A 16,505-nucleotide genomic window follows, 5' to 3' on the forward strand; every position below is an offset into this window, starting at 1 on the left:
TGTCTTGGATAGCTCTACATGGCATGGCTCATAGTTTCATTGAGTTAGATAAGGCTGTGATCCATGTGGTTAGTTTTGTTAGTTTCCTGTAATTGTGGTTTTCATTCTGGCAGCCGTCTAGAGAGGCAAAATGTTGAGTGATTGCCTGGGGTTTGGATGGATGGATGAGTACAAAGGATACTTAGGAAAAATACTCTGATGATACCATTGTGAAGGGTATATGTCATTGTAGAGTTGTCTAAACTCACAGAATGTGGAACACTAGGAGTGAATTGTAATGTAAAAGTAGGAATTTGGGGTGATTATAATGTGTCAATATTGGTTCATCAAATGTAACAAATGTGCCTCTCCAGTGGAGAAGTTGTAAATGGGGGAGGCTATGTGTGTGTGGAGGCAGGAGATAAATAAAAATTGCTCTATTTTCCCTTTAATTTTGCTATGAGCCAAAACCACCTTTAAAAAATAAAGTCTTAAGAAATATATAGGGCAACTCTTTATAAACATATCTCCCTATTCAATCACTGTACCATATCCGTTGTATACTTTCAAGCAGTTTAATGACAGTTTAGCCTAAACTTACATTGTTTCTGTAATTGCTATTTTGTGGATCAGATGGTACAATCTGCCTGCAATGATGGAGACCTGGGTTCAAACCCTGGGTCAGGAAAATCCCCAGGAGGAGGGGATGGCAACCCACTCCAGTATTCTTGCCTGGAGAATCCCCATGGACAGAGGAGCCTGGCAAGCTACAGTCCATGGGGTCACAAAGAGTCAGACACCACTGAGCAACTAAGCACACTACACCACAGTAATTCATCTCTCTTATTTATTTATACATCTGCAGTTATTTGCAAAACATTTACTAGGTGCTATTCAAGATCATGGGAATGTATCGTCAAGCCAAAGTACCTATTCTTAAGGAGCTTATAACACTCTCATGTGTACATAGGTGATACATAATTATTAATTTAATTTTCTATTATTTTGCATAACTCTCAGAAGAGAACAATTACATATATTGTGCTATTCAGCCTTGAAGAAACTTGCAAAAGTAGTGTCATAGACATAAAAAATATTTTCCTCCTTTAGATGTTCTGACATTCACTCCAAATAAAGATGGTAAAAATAAAGATATATATACATGTATTATATATACATTTATATGTGAATATATATATAGAAATAGTGAGCTGAACCAACAGAATTCTTAATCTGATTTAGCTGATTTATCAAAAAGGAGGTTCAAAGTGCAATCAAATTGGACCGTTGTTTTCTGTAATAGATTAAGAATCTATGTTTTTCTTCTTGATATAATATAAATGTATAAGCAATTTCATATAGAATAGTTTATTACTCTATGGCATTTCTTATACTACCTGAAAAATGTCCTCCTAACCCAAACTTACAGTAATGCTCAAACTTGTAAAATCTATTTTTGAAAATTATATAAAGCCATAAGATATGTTTATGTGAAGAAATACTATAGATTTATGAAAGTAGTCTAGTTATTCATTTAAATTATAAATGACTTTGTTAGCTAATTTTTGCTTTTTCTTTGTTTTACAATATATAAATATGTTTAAAGCCATCTGTGCTGAGAGATAGCTGTTCAGTCTGCTTTTCTTCCTGTCATTGTTGATAAAAGTTTGCATAAAAGGTGCCTCTAGCAGTTTTCAGGATCCACAATAGCACAAGATTTATTTCTTCCAAATTAGATTATTGCAAATTTCACATGTTTCCATTTTTTAATAAGTAACCTTAAAAGTTTCAAAAGTATGAACACCTTTGTGATTCTTGATATGTACACCTAAATATTTCTCCAGTATATTTCCAGCAGCCTAGGTAAAGCTAGTTTGATTTTATACTGTTATACTCTAACTTATTAACTTCATATCTACATGGATTTTCTCACTAGGATCTTTAAGCTGGAGTGACAAATCTTAATAGGGGCATTTAGGAGCCATGACTATTCATTTTAATCTCAACTGTATCCTTTGTCCATTTTCTAAATTTTACTTGTTTCATATTACTATTTGAGTCTATAATCCCAAAACTAATAAATACACACACACACACACACACACACACACACACACACACAAAGCTAAAACACTATTGTATTTTTATGAGCTTCTGCTCATTTACCATATTTTGCGAAACAAAAGTCCGTTAAAGTTTCACATGGTCAACACTGATTATTCCACTTATATTCACTTATTCTATAAATCAAAATCAAATCCCAAATGTCACAGGAACTAAACCAAGTGCTGGAGATTCAGTGCCATATAAATAACCGTCTGCCTGAATGTGACCTTCTTTGAGAGTTTTCAATGCAGCCATCTTTACTATACCTTTCCTTCTCAGTATCAGTACTGGTACCAGTGACATAACCAGAATTACATTTTAGAGAATTTTCCAAAATTCTTTGAGTTTATACTTTCTTTAGGATGGTCATAATTCCTACCTCCCTGAACAAAAAACATTTTCTTTGAAATCTTTATTTCTTAGGTTAATTGCCTAACTGTAGGTAGTCTTTGTTTTATTACTTGACATAAATTATAGATAAAATATTTGTTTTTTCACTAGGTTGTCAACTAAACCTTTTTTCACACTCCCTATCTTCATTTCCCTCAAAACTCACAGTGTGTGATTTTGATTAGTAATAATTTCATGTCTTCTTTTGACCTATAGAAAGAGAAAGGCAAATGATTCCATTTCACCTGAGATTGCGTGAGAAGGAATACAAAATCTTGATATTCCAACTTTTTTTGTTCAGGATTCTCTGCATCTTTTATCTCTTCCTTTTGTCTAGCTGATTCAGAACTATTAAGGTTAGAAGCAATATTACCTTAAGACTGGTGTGAAAGTTCAGTCACAAAGTCGTGTCTGACTCTCTGCAGTCCCATGGACTATAGCACACCAGCCTTCCCTGTCCTTCACTGTCTCCTGGAGTTTGCTTTAACTCATGTCCATTGAGTCAGTGATGCCATCCAACCATCTCATGCTCTGTTGCCCATTTCTCCTCCGGCCCGCAATCCTCTGACAAAACATGATGTGCTGGAGAAGAGAATGGCAAATGACTCCAGGATTCTTGGCCTCAAGAACCTCATGAACAGTGTGAAAGTACTTTAAAACTTCTGGGTAAACACCCATGAGGCATTTGTCATCTATTGGGTTAATTTTTTTTTTTAATTTTTCTATGCTCCAGGCACTCAGAAAGGCACTACATTACCTCTCTTCTAACTGAAAATGTAGTTACCAAGTGTCTCCTGGTTATCAAATCTGAATGCAAACTTGTAACACTTTACAAGTTATTCTGTTTTTTCATAATGCATATTTTGTCATGAATTTTAAGTCCCTTGGGAAATGGAAAAGTTTGACTAAATGATGTTATTCAAAATTGTTTAAAATAATGAATCTATTTTTATCAATAAATTATTTAGCACAGAATTTAGTTCATTAGAAACCCTTAATAAGTATTGACTATTATTTTAATTTTATCAAAATGTTATAAATGTATTGACAGCAGTAAAAATGAAATATGAAAATACTAAAACCATTTAAATAATTTATTTTTTATATTTAGTATAGTTTCTAAAATTTTAATGTTCAGTGGTATAAGGCACATTTTATGATTTTCTTTGTGTCATAAAATCTAGAGAAGGGAAGGTCATGAAGTCTATAACCTGACTTTGAGAAGAAGTTCCTCCAAATTAAATTCTGATTAAAATTTATTCTGTACTCAAAGTTGAAAAAAAAATTCCATTCTGTGATTTCTAAAAGGCGTTTGAAAGCCTTTATATCTGGAAAGAGTTCTTTATAATTTTTAACATTTAATATTCCATGTAATCCTGATAACTATTCTTTTCTAAAAATTAAATTCATTGATTCTTCATAGTTCTTACATGTTTAGATATTCAAAAACATTCCAAGTTATTTGTGTTCTTTTTAAGTCACAAAAAGGACTAAATATTCCATTTATTAGATTGAGGGTAAAAGATTGTTATATTGCATTGTGAGTGATGACAGTTACAGAATTTTAAAACTAATGGTATTTGTTACATTATTGAAATGTTTAGGGAACACCTGACTTGGATTCTAATACAGTATGCACATTTTTTACAGAAAGGGTAGAAATCAAGGAGTAAATGAGGAATAAGTATGTGCGCTAGTTCAAAATAATGAGAAAAATTATATATTGACCAAGTTATTTAACATTTTAGAATATCTAGAAAGAAAATAATGAAGGAATTATTTTTGACTAGGTATTAATAAATTATTTCTAATAATTTCGTCTGCTGCTGCTACTGCTGCTAAGTCGCTTCAGTCGTGTCCGACTCTGTGCGACCCCATAGACGGCAGCCCACCAGGCTCCCCGGTCCCTGGGATTCTCCAGGCAAGAACACTGTAGTGAGTTGCCATTTCCCTCTCCAGTGTATGAAAGGAAAAAGTGAAAGTGAAGTCGCTCAGTCGCGTCCGACTCTTCGCGACCCCGTGGACTGCAGCCTACCAGGCTCCTCCGTCCATGGGATTTTCCAGGCAAGAGTACTGGAGTGGGGTGCCATCGCCTTCTCCGAACAGACCACAATAGGCACAGCTTCCTTGCCATCAATTTTACATGGTTACAGTGATCTACCCACTATGATAAAAATTATTCTTTCCTGTCCAGTTGTTTTCCTACCTCTGTTTTTATTTTTAGTCTGAGATAGAAATTGTCAGCACTAACTAGTTACAAACATGTGAAGGGAGTGTGCATTTAGTGCAATTTTTTTTACATGTATAGGTAGTTTTTATACGTAAATCACGTCATATATGAGATATGTGTATATATAGACAAATTGCATGCACGTGCATGTGTGTGGTTCTGTTTTATTACATCTTCTAATATAATTAAAATCATCAAAATGATTTCCTGAGAATCATCTTCCAAAATTTGATATAGGATTTTATATATATAAATTTTCATTTTATAATGCTTTTATGTCAAAGACAAAGGTATAATGAATACTTTTTAGTTTAGAGGAATGTATTCTTATGGATTTAATAAAATGGTAATAGAACATCTTTTCTTTTGGTCTGAGTTTCTATATATATTTTTAGAGAAGCATCATGTGTGTGCGTATATATATATAACTTCTTTTTTAATACTTTAAAGGGTCACATGATAGCATCCTGTGATGCCTGTGGAGTTACAAAGCTGTGGGATTTTCGGAAGCTCTTACCCATGGTGTCCATTGATGTAGGTCCAAGCCCGGGCAATGAGGTGACCTTTGATTCATCAGGTAGGATCTCTTTGTTTAACATTTTGACCAAGCTGACAACTTTAATATTTGTCTTGAAAGTATTTTCTATTGCCATTTTAATTTTTTGCATTTCCTTCTATGTAAATTTCTGTTAATATTATACTAAAATGTTACACTGTTATAATCATCATATTATATATATCACATATATAATGAAAGCATTGCGTTTATCACATGCATAAAGAAAAGGATAACAGAGAAGGTAAGTGTGCGCTCATTTAGATTACTCAAGTTCCTAGTAGCATCATGCAAAATTTGGAGTCTGCATGCCTTGGAATCACCATCCAATGCAAGAAAATGAAGTCTTTTAAAGGAAAATGGCTAAAAGTAGAGAAGAACAAAACTTTGACAAGAGTAAAATTAAAACATTTTACATAATATTTTAGTCTAGTAAATTCGTAATACCTCATATTCTCTAGATTTTACAATTAAATTTAAATATGTATTCATTTTGCTGCAATTATGTCCAAAAATAATTGTTTTAACTGGTAATTATTATAGTATATTATCGTGTTTAGCATTTTTCTGCAATAAGATGAATGTTATCAGTAAGAAAATATTTTATCCTTGCTGATGATCATTAGTGTAGCAACTGGTGTTAACAATCACACAATGATTCCACTTGTACATTTAAAGTGTTAAAATTACAATTACAACTCTATCTTTAATGATATCCTGTGCTAAATAATGTATATCTGTTATTGACTAATATAGTTTACCTTTGCTATTATAGTACATGTTATAAACTTTTATAAGTTTTGAAATGTTAAAACTTTTGTTATTTATTGGCAGTTGCTCAAAGTGGTAGAGATAGTGATTTTAGATGAAGAAATAAAAATTGAATATATATAATGGAAATAATCTATTTAAAAACAGTCCAGAATATATGAATATTCTCAGCAATTCTAGAGCCATAAGATAATTGTGTGTTCCATGTAACTGATTTCATGATATTGCCATCGCATATCTGAAATTCAGAATTCAGTAAGTTTGTCTTCTTAACAAATCTTAAGTTGTGTTCCCATTGTAGACTGGTATATGAGCCACACTAATAACAATGACTTCCTTAAAAATGTTTTAGTAATGTTCTTGGCATTAAGACTTTTATGCTCTGCTAGAATTGAAACAGAAAATATTGTACAGGGTAAAAGACCCTAAGTATGAGAATTTAATTTTTTAATGTGAACACTCATTTGTATTATAATTTATACTTTATGATATATAGAATATACATTGACATCATAAATGTAAAGAAGTTTTAACTTGTTTTTTATAAACATTTTCACATCAATAAATCTCCTTTATTATCTTGAAATAGCATCCAAGTATTCAGGTCCTTGAGTTTTGAATTCTGAAATTTCAAAGCTTTTGTCTGTACTTTTTAATAATAGAATAACAGATGTTTTGAAAAGCTATACAAGTAATACTAGATATATATTTTACTGTCATAATTATTAAATATGTCTCCACTGCCTTTTGCTATCCTTATCATCCATCCTCAAATTTATTTTCTATACATTGTCAGGCAAACCTTATTTTAAATAAATGTCAGTTCTATCTTACTGTCATGCAAGTCTTGAAGCCCCTGGTACAACAAATCTATTCTTTCTCTCCATAACAGCTATATATTTGATAGTACTAATATTAAGAAAACTGTCAAAATTAAAGATGGAAGAATGAGAAACATAAAAGATAAAGAGTGTAAACCAGGGACCCTATTAATGAAAACACTTCATCAGTTTGAAGAAATATAATTTCAACTTGACCTTTCCATTCCTTTGACCATTTCTTCAAGGAACATGATATAATTAATTTTAATTCTATGTGTTTGAGAATTAATGTCTTTTTCTCAAATGAGAAATGTGTGCTTTGGTGGAGAAGTCTTAAGTCACTCATCATTTTAAAAGTATGAAATATATTAAGAGTTGAAGGAATTGGGAAGAGCAAAGACAAGGTCTAATGAGGATCTGAACAGAGAGATGAAAATCACAAAATTAAATACCAGAAATTATGTTCATTTCAAGAGAGTAAAGAAAAGTGAAGTCAAGAGCAAAACAAAATTGAAATAAGGACAGGAACATGTAGATCTCCTCTCATCTGCATTTATTCAGGAAAAGATGATTTTAAAAGTATAAAAAGGTGTCATGGGGATATATGGACTATGAAAATAATATCAAATATAACATAATAAGCTCAGAATACACATTCATTTGACATACGTTTATTTATTCCCAGTGGCAAGCCAATGCAAGCTTACCTCCTTGGACCTGAGGAAAGGTCATTGATAATACAAATGCAGTATCATCATAATATCATATAACATATGGGGAAGTATTGATAGTATTTTGTTTGAGAAATTTAATATAAGGAATGTGCAAGTAGTTTTCAGATATACTAAATAATCAACACAGAAACAAAAATTTTCTCATCATATTCCATGTCTCTAGATCAGTTTAACTGAAGGGCATCTTGAAATTTTGAGGTGTGCTGCTTAAACAGAGCTGTCTCCATACACAATAGCTTGTCTTTATAAATAAGGGATTTCTTCACTGCAAATCCAACACAGGATACACAGGATATTTGAGTATAGATCATTAAAGACTGAAACTGTGGTTCATAACATTTGATTTCAAATATTTATTAAAATGTCTTCATTAATTATCTCAAATATTTTTGTTTTAATTTTATATTTTTATTTTAAATTTATAAGAGTAAATTATATACTAATGAAATAGTACTTATTCTGTTTTAAAATTGAGATTTCTCATGGTGTATCAGGGACTTCCTCCCTTGGAGAAGGAAATGGCAATCCACATCAGTATTCTTACCTAGAAAAACCCATGATCAGAGGAGCCCAGCAGGCTACAGTCCATGGGGTTCAAAGAGTCGGACACAACTTAGAAACTAAACAACAAAATATGGTGTATCAGTTTTTGAAATGTTATCTTTGATAAAAATATTTCAAACCTATGGTGTGGAAACAGAATGTGGACTAAGATTTAGACCCTTAGCTCTTCCTCACCTTTTAGATTTTTTTAAATTTTATTTTATTTTTAATTTTAAAATCTTTAATTCTTACATGCGTTCCCAAACATGAACCCCCGTCCCACCTCCCTCCCCATAACATCTCTGTGGGTCATCCCCATGCACCAGCCCCAAGCATGCTGTATCCTGCGTCAGACATATACTGGTGATTCAATTCTTAGATTTTAAGCAAGTTATTTGATCTTCCTGAACTAAGCTTTTTCATGTAAATAATAGAAGAGATAACTGTCTTACTATATTCTAATTTGTTTCATGGGTTAATTGCATTCTATAATGAGGAAATCCTGATATAGTCTTGTTTTCCTCTAATAGTAAAAATAATTTAAATGATTAACTAGCAGGTAAAACTATATTTAACATTATATATGCATATATAATTAAAATCAAAAGATTTAAAGAAGTGTGAATCATCATCTAGGGCTTAGCTTTACTGTTGCTGTAAGAAATCAGCTTCTCACACATTTAAAAGAGGAGTTGCATGTGGCATAGTATTATTTACATAATGTTTTATTTGCAAATACACTGTTTACAACAAATACGGATTACCTATGTTTATAGATATATACATGTAACAGTATATATTATTCATGTATTTGTAAAACGATGTGTTCTTTCTCATTAAACAGAGAACCTCCTGGTACTACAGTGCTACACATACAAATATTCATTATCTAAATATCTCTCACTTGGCATATGCAAATGCCATATGTTTTGCCACTCAAAAATTTATTACTCTTTCAGAAAAATGTTAAATGGACTTTTGTAGTGAAAGTAACCAAAATGAACTGTGAGAATTTATACATACACTTTCCCACATCTCTCATTTCATCGTTTATGTCGTTTAGAACTATTTTTCACTCCTCTGTAAAAGGTAATTCCAATACATTTGCAAAGAAGTCACATCCTTAGAAAATGCAGAAGCTGAAGCTTGAGCCAGATGGGAACTTTCCAATAGAAAGCTTATCAGTCTTAGACCATTAAAACGGGCAAGGTTTCCCACCATTTGGAAATAATTGTAGATATTTCCCACAAGCAGAATGACAATAGAGATACTAAACTATAAGAAAAAATAATTACCCCATTATAAAATATGACAAGTATCAGACCCTTCTAAAATTGTTCAAAAAATAATAAGATAGTCTTCATTTTTGTTTTATTAGTTTCTGTTAGTGAAGGCTTCAGTTCACTGTTTCATATTATATTTAAAAGACAGGCTTCCTCGTTGGCTCAGTGGTAATCTGTGTGCAATGCAGGAGACATAGGTTCAATCCCTGGGTCAGGAAGATCACCTGCTGAAGGAGATGGCAACACACTCCAGTACTCTTGCCTGGAGAATCCCATGGACAGAGAAGCCTGGCGGGTTACAGTCCATAGTGTCACAGAGAGTCAGACACGACTACAGCAATTTAGCAGCAGGAGCAGCATAGTTAAAAGACAGGTTGTGGTTAATCCCTTCTGTTGGAAGCAGTGGAGTATAATGGAACACCTGGAAATTAGTATGACTCAGAATTTAGAAGCCCTGGTTTTGAATGCTGTCTCTACTACTAACTAGCTGAATGATCTTGGTGAAATTTCTAAACATTTCTGAGTCTTAATTTCCTTGTCTGTGGAATGCTAAAAACCTATCACGACTTCCACTTCCAGCCAAATAGGGACCAGGTTTACCCTCCTACCTAAAATGAAGGAAAAAACAGACAAAATATATGCAACAATGGTTTTCAGAAATTGAATATTGGGCAGTGGAAGACAGTACTTAGAGGTAGGTAAATAAGATGAGCTCTATGGCTGCCCAGAATGCTGTCTGGAGGAAATCTCTAGATTGCATCTCAGAAATGAACTAAAAACTTGAGGAAGCTCAGCAAACTCCCAGAGTTAGGGAGGTGGAACGGGCATTCCAGTGAGGCCAAGGCAGCTAGAGTTTGCAGGCAGAGGACAGGACAGGAGACAGCAACACAAAGAGGGAGCTCTGGAAATTTGCAAAAGATCCCTTCCAATCTTTAGCTGAATATGGATCAATACATGACAGCCTAAAGCCTTAGAAAAATCTGTCTGAAGAGTTAACAAGAAAAATCCCTGAGGATCATAATAGCCTAGGAATAGTTTGTGCTCCCATCAACCAGGATGGTAAAACCTTGCAATTCAAAAGGATAGTACCTAGAACAGGGCTTGTCAAAGTACTGCCTATAGGCCAGCTTGACCTGTATTTATCTGTAATTTTAATGGTACGCAACCATACCCATTAAATTATGTATTATCTAAGGCTGCTTTTATACTACAACAGCAGAGTTGAATAATCACAGTGGAAACTATATGGCTTGTGATGGCTCAAATATTTATTGTCTGGTTCTTTGCAGAAAACATAACCCAGGGAGAGGGCTCAGAATGTTATTACCTTGATAGTGAGGCAATATCAGTCCACACTTCTGGGTCATGTCCCTTTACCAATGGAACCATCTGAGTCAGCTCACATAAAAATCTTGTTTATTCTTGACCACAACTTAATGAGGTTGTTACTACTGAAATCATTCACCTCAGATTGGGATGTCAATCCATGTGCTAGGGCTTGAACTCAGCCCAAACCCATGGTTTTCCAGCTGAGATCCCACACATAGTTTCAGGACCTAATGAAACTCAGATTCTTGATTTCTCGTTGCAGAAAGGTTCAGTGAAAGACAAAGTGATAGGAAAGAAGTGGATTTGTATCCTGGAAGAGTTGATTTTAAATTTACACTGTGTCTGCTTCCGTGACTTTAATCCCTTTTTTACTATAAACGTATATAACGGCCTGCCTCAAGGAGATAACCAGACCCCGTCCACCTGTGAATGCCTGTGATTCTCTGTGTGGCAGATGGTATAGCACCAAGCACATTTTTTGACCTAAAATTCACATTTGGGGAGTCTGGGATCACAGATAGATGTGACATCTTTGTTTGTTGATATGACAGGAGATACTGCATTTCACATCGCCCATGTAATGACTGTAAGGAAGACGTGAAATTAACACATCCCACTACTTGAGGCTTGTCATTTTAGGAGATTTGCAAGAATTAAATGGCCTGTTTACTTTGTATCCCATCCATCTCTGATCCATACAAGAGTCTGACATCCAGGCCCCAGCAAGATGGTCATTTTGAGGTTCTAGCCTGCCATCTTCTCTGTCAGCAGGCTCACAAATAAAGTCTGTCCCTGAGCCAAGTACCTCATCTCAGATTTATTGGCTTATCTTGCAGCAAGCAGAGCAAGATTTGACTAGGTTGTGTTGTTCAGTCTGTCAGTGATGTACAATTCTTTGCAACCCCATGTGCTGCAGCACACCAGGCATCCCTGTCCATCACTAACTCCTCGAGTTTGCTTAAACTCATGTCTATTGAGTCAATGATGCCATCGAATCATCTCATCCTCTGTAACCCCCTCTTCCTCCTGCCCTCAATCTTTCCCAGCATGAGAGTCTTTCCCAGTGAATCAGCTCTTTGCATCAGGTGGCCAAAGTATTGGAGCTCCAGCATCAGTCTTTCCAATTAATATTCAGGACTGAATTCCTTTAAGAGTCTTTCCCAACAGTTCAAAAGCATCAGTTCTTTGCTGCTTAGCCTTCTTTATGGTCCAACTCTCACATCCATACATGATGCCAGGAATAACCATAGCTTTGACTATATCGAACTTTGTTGGCAAAGTGATGTCTCTGCTTTTAAATACACTGTCTAGGTTTGTCATAACTTTTCTTCCTAGAAGCAAGTATCTTTTAATTTCATGGCTGCAATCACCATCTACAGTGATTTTGGAGCCCCCCAAAAGATAAAGTCTGTCACTGTTTCCATTGTTTCCCCATCTATTTGCCATGAAGTGATGGGACCAGATACCATAATCTTAGTTTTTTGAATGTTCAGTTTTAAACAAGCTTTTTCACTCTCCTCTTTCACCTTCATCAAGAGGCTCTTTAGTTCCTCTTCACTCTATACCGTTAGGGTGTGTCATCTGCATATCTGAGGTTGTTGATATTTCTCCCAGCAACTTGATTCCAGCTTGTGAATCATCCAACCTGTCATTTCACATGATGTACTCTACATATATGTGAAATAAGCAGGGTGACAATATACAGCTTTCCCAATTTTAAACTAGTCCTTTGTTCCATGTCCAGCTCTAACTGTTGCTTCTTGACCTGCATACAGGTTTCTCAGGAGGCAGGTAAGGTGGTTTGGTATTTCCATCTATTTTAGAATTTTAAGAACACAGTTTATTGTGTTCACACAGATGCTTTATTGTAGTCAATGAAGCAGAAGTAGATGTTTTTCAGGACTTGCATTGCTTTTCTATGATTCAATGGTGTTGACAATTTGATATCTGGTTCCCCTACCTTTTCTAAATCCAGCTTGTACAGCTGGAAGTTCTCGGTTCACGTACTGCTAACGCCTTGCTTGAAGAATTATGAGCATTACCTTGCTTTGGAAGGAATGATGCTAAAGGTGAAACTCCAGTACTTTGGCCACCTCATGCGAAGAGTTGACTCATTGGAAAAGATTCTGATGCTGGGAGGGATTGGGGGCAGGAGGAGAAGGGGATGACCGAGGATGAGATGGCGGCATGGCATCACTGACTCAATGGACATGAGTCTGAGTGAACTCCGGGAGTTGGTGATGGACAGGAAGGCCTGGCGTGCTGTGATTCATGGGGTCGCAAAGAGTCAGACAACAACTGAGCGAGTGAACTGACTGAACTGACCTTGCTATCATGTGAAATGAGTGCAGTTGTGTGGTAGTTTGAACAGTGTTTGGCATTGACCTTCTTTGGGATGAAAACTGACCTTTTCATGCCCTGTGGCCACTGCTCCATTTTCCAAATGTGCTGGCATATTGAGTGGAGCACTTTAACAGTATCATCTTTTAGAATTTGAAATAGCTAGATTCTATCACCTCAACTAGCTTTGTTCATAGCGATGCTTCTTAAAACCCACTTGACTACACACTCCAGGATGTCTGGCTCTATGTGAGTGACCCACACCATTGTCCTTGTCCAGGTCCAAGACCTTTATTGGATTGTCTTTCTGTGTATTCTTGCCATCTCTTCTTAATATCTCCTAATTCTATTAGGTCCATATCATTTCTGTACCCACCTTTGCATGAAATGTTCACTTATTATCTCAATTCTCATGAAGAGATCTCTAACATTTCCCATTCTATTGTTTTCCTGTATTTATTTGCACTGATCACATAGGAAGACTTTCTTGTCTCTCCTTGCTATTCTTTGGTACCCAATTTAGATGGGTATATCTTTCTTTTATTCCTTTGCCTTTTACTTCTCTTCTTTTCTCAGCTCTTGTAAGGCCTCCACAGACAACCACTTTGCCTTCTTGAATTTCTTTTTCTTGTGGATGGTTTTCTATAGGTTCATAACACTGCCTCCTATAGTGTTATGAACCTCCAGCCTTAATTCTTCATGCCCTCTGTCTATCGGATCTAATCCCTTGAATCTATTTGTTACTTCTACTGTATAATCATAAGGAATTTGATTTAGGTCATATCTAAATGGCCTAGTGGTTTTCCCTACTTTCTTCAATTTACATTTGGCAATTTAAATTTAAATTTGGCAATAAGGAGTTCATGATCTGAGCCACAATCAGCTTCCTGGTCTTGTTTTTGCTGACTGTATAGAGCTTCTCCGTCTTTGGCTGCAAAGAATATAATCAGTCTGATTTCAGTATTGACCATCTGGTGATGTTAATGTGTAGAGTCATCTTTTGTATTGTTGGAAGAGGGTGTTTGGTATGAGCAGTGCATTCTCTTAGCAAGACTCTGTTAGCCTTTGCCCTACTTCATTTTGTACTCCAAGGCCAAAATTGCCTGTTACTCCAGGTATCTCTCGACTCCCTAATTTTGCATTCCAGTCCCCTATGATGAAAAGGACATCTTTCTTTCTTTTTTTTTTTTTGTTGGTGTTAGTTCTAGAAGGTCTTGTGTTTCTTCATAGAATTCCTCAACTTCAGCTTCTTCAGCATTACTGGTTGGGGCATAGATTTGGAATACTGTGACTCAGTAACAGATTTATTTAGAGGGAAACACACTCCACAGACAGAGTGTGAGCCATTTCAGAAGTCACAAGTGGCCTTGGGAGAAACACAGTCCATAGACAAGAGTGTGGGCCATCGGTGAGGGTGAGTGAAACCTCAGAAAGTGGTGTGCAAGTAGCTTTCATGGGCTGGGTAATTGCATAGGGTACAGAATGGGAAGAGTATTTCAACAATTTTGTAGATGGGGCAGAGTGTTCCAGGAATTAGGCTGCCACTCACTTTTTGGTCTTTGATGTTTGGCCTTGGGGCTTCCCTGGTAGCTCAGATGGTAAAGAATCTGCCTATAATGCAGGATACCTGGGTTGGATTCCTGGGTAGGCAAGATCCCCTGGAGAAGGAAATGGCAACTCACTCCTGTATTCTTGCCTGAAGAATTCCATGGTTAGAGGACCCCTACAGTCCAGACATGACTGAGAGACTAACACACTTGGGACTGTCATGAGTCCCTACGAGTATGTCATTTAGCTTGCTGATGTGTTACGGTGAGCATACGCTGAAGCTCAAGTCGAGCCTAATGGAAGTCGACTCGTTTGCCATCTTGGGCCTATTTGGTTCTAATCAGTTTATGTTGTGTTCTCAGGCTGTCATTCTTTTCAAGGTTGTGCCCTGTCCCCTTCTCTTCTGTTTCACTATTGTCTCCTTTTTACAGATAAGGAAACTAGGACAGGAAGTTAACAACAAACCCAGTGATACCTATCTGATCAATTACGGGGTCAGAATTCAAATTCAGAGGGTCTAATTCCAGAGACTAGAATTTAGACTTTTTATCATTCTGCTTCTCACTGTAATAATAGTATTCAGTTTCCTGTTGATATATGACATCTGTTCAGAGAAATAATTCATTTGCTATGAATATTGAAATAATCTAATTAATGACCACTTGACAGTGTTTGACTCAACACTGATTAAGACAACATCCTGTCATTATTTGTCAACTAGTTGTATCTGAAAAGGAAGACAAGATAAAGGGGGGAAAAAAGGAAAAGATGATTTCCTTAGTGTTATCTGCCAGGTTTTTGATGTCTTATAACAAGAGAAAAAGAAAAGTGAAAGAGTTAGTCACTCAGTCATTGACCCAATGGACTTTGTGACCTGATGGACAATAGCCCTCCAGGCTCCTCTGTCTATGGAATTCTCCAAGCAAGGATAGTGGAGTGGGTCATCTTCCCTTCTCCAGGGGATCTTCCTGACCCAGGGATCAAATCCAGTTCTCCTACATTACAGGTGGATTTTAACAATGGGGAACCTTAAATATGTTCCTAAAGGGAACTGAAACTCCAGCTCCACACCTCATGGTAAATTCTTATCAGACTAATCTGGATGGAATAGGTGAATGCTTACAGGCACTTTTTGTTATTTATTTAAGTCCTGGCCTGATTAGAAACTGAAATAGGAAAGGAGTAAATCAAGATTGCCGGGAGAAATATCAATAACCTCAGATATGCAGATGACACCACCCTTATGGTAGAAAGTGAAGAGGAACTAAAAAGCCTCTTGATGAAAGTGAAAGAGGAAAGTGAAAAAGTTGGCTTAAAGCTCAACATTCAGAAAACGGTCCCATCACTTCATGGGAAATAGATGGGGAAACAGTGGAAACAGTGTCAGACTTTATTTTGGGGAGCTCTAAAATCACTGCAGATGGTGATTGCAGCCATGAAATTAAAAGACGCTTACTCCTTGGAAGAAAAGTTATGACCAACCTAGATAGCATATTCAAAAGCAGAGATATTACTTTGCAGACTAAGGTCCATCTAGTCAAGGCTATGCTTTTTCCTGTGGCCATGTATGGATGTGAGAGTTGGACTGTGAAGAAAGCTGAGCACCAAAAATTGATGCGTTTGAACTGTGGTGTTGGAGAAGACTCTTGAGAGTCCCTTGGACTGCAAGGAGATCCAACCAGTCCATTCTGAAGGAGATCAACCCTGGGATTTCTTTGGAAGGAATGATGCTAGAGCTGAAACTCCAGTACTTGGCCACCTCATGTGAAGAGTTGACTCATTGGAAAAGACTCTGATGCTGGGAGGGATTGGGGGCAGGAGGAGAAAGGGACAACAAAGGATGAGATGGCTGGATGGCATCACTGACTCGATGGA

General features: G+C 36.0%; 1 protein-coding gene across 2 annotated transcripts in view; it reads left to right on the plus strand.

Annotated features, from left to right (window-relative positions):
• Nucleotides 1–16,505, plus strand: part of SPAG16 (sperm associated antigen 16) — a 1,117,670-nt gene that overhangs the window by 816,514 nt on the left and 284,651 nt on the right. For both annotated transcript variants that reach the window (XM_070292279.1, XM_069578269.2), the window contains one exon: nt 5,156–5,282. In XM_070292279.1, the coding sequence (XP_070148380.1) occupies nt 5,156–5,282 (127 nt within the window). The remainder of the gene's footprint in view (nt 1–5,155; nt 5,283–16,505) is intronic.

This window comes from Ovis canadensis, chromosome 2, assembly GCF_042477335.2.
Source record: "Ovis canadensis isolate MfBH-ARS-UI-01 breed Bighorn chromosome 2, ARS-UI_OviCan_v2, whole genome shotgun sequence".
NCBI classification, from domain to species: Eukaryota; Metazoa; Chordata; class Mammalia; order Artiodactyla; family Bovidae; genus Ovis; species Ovis canadensis.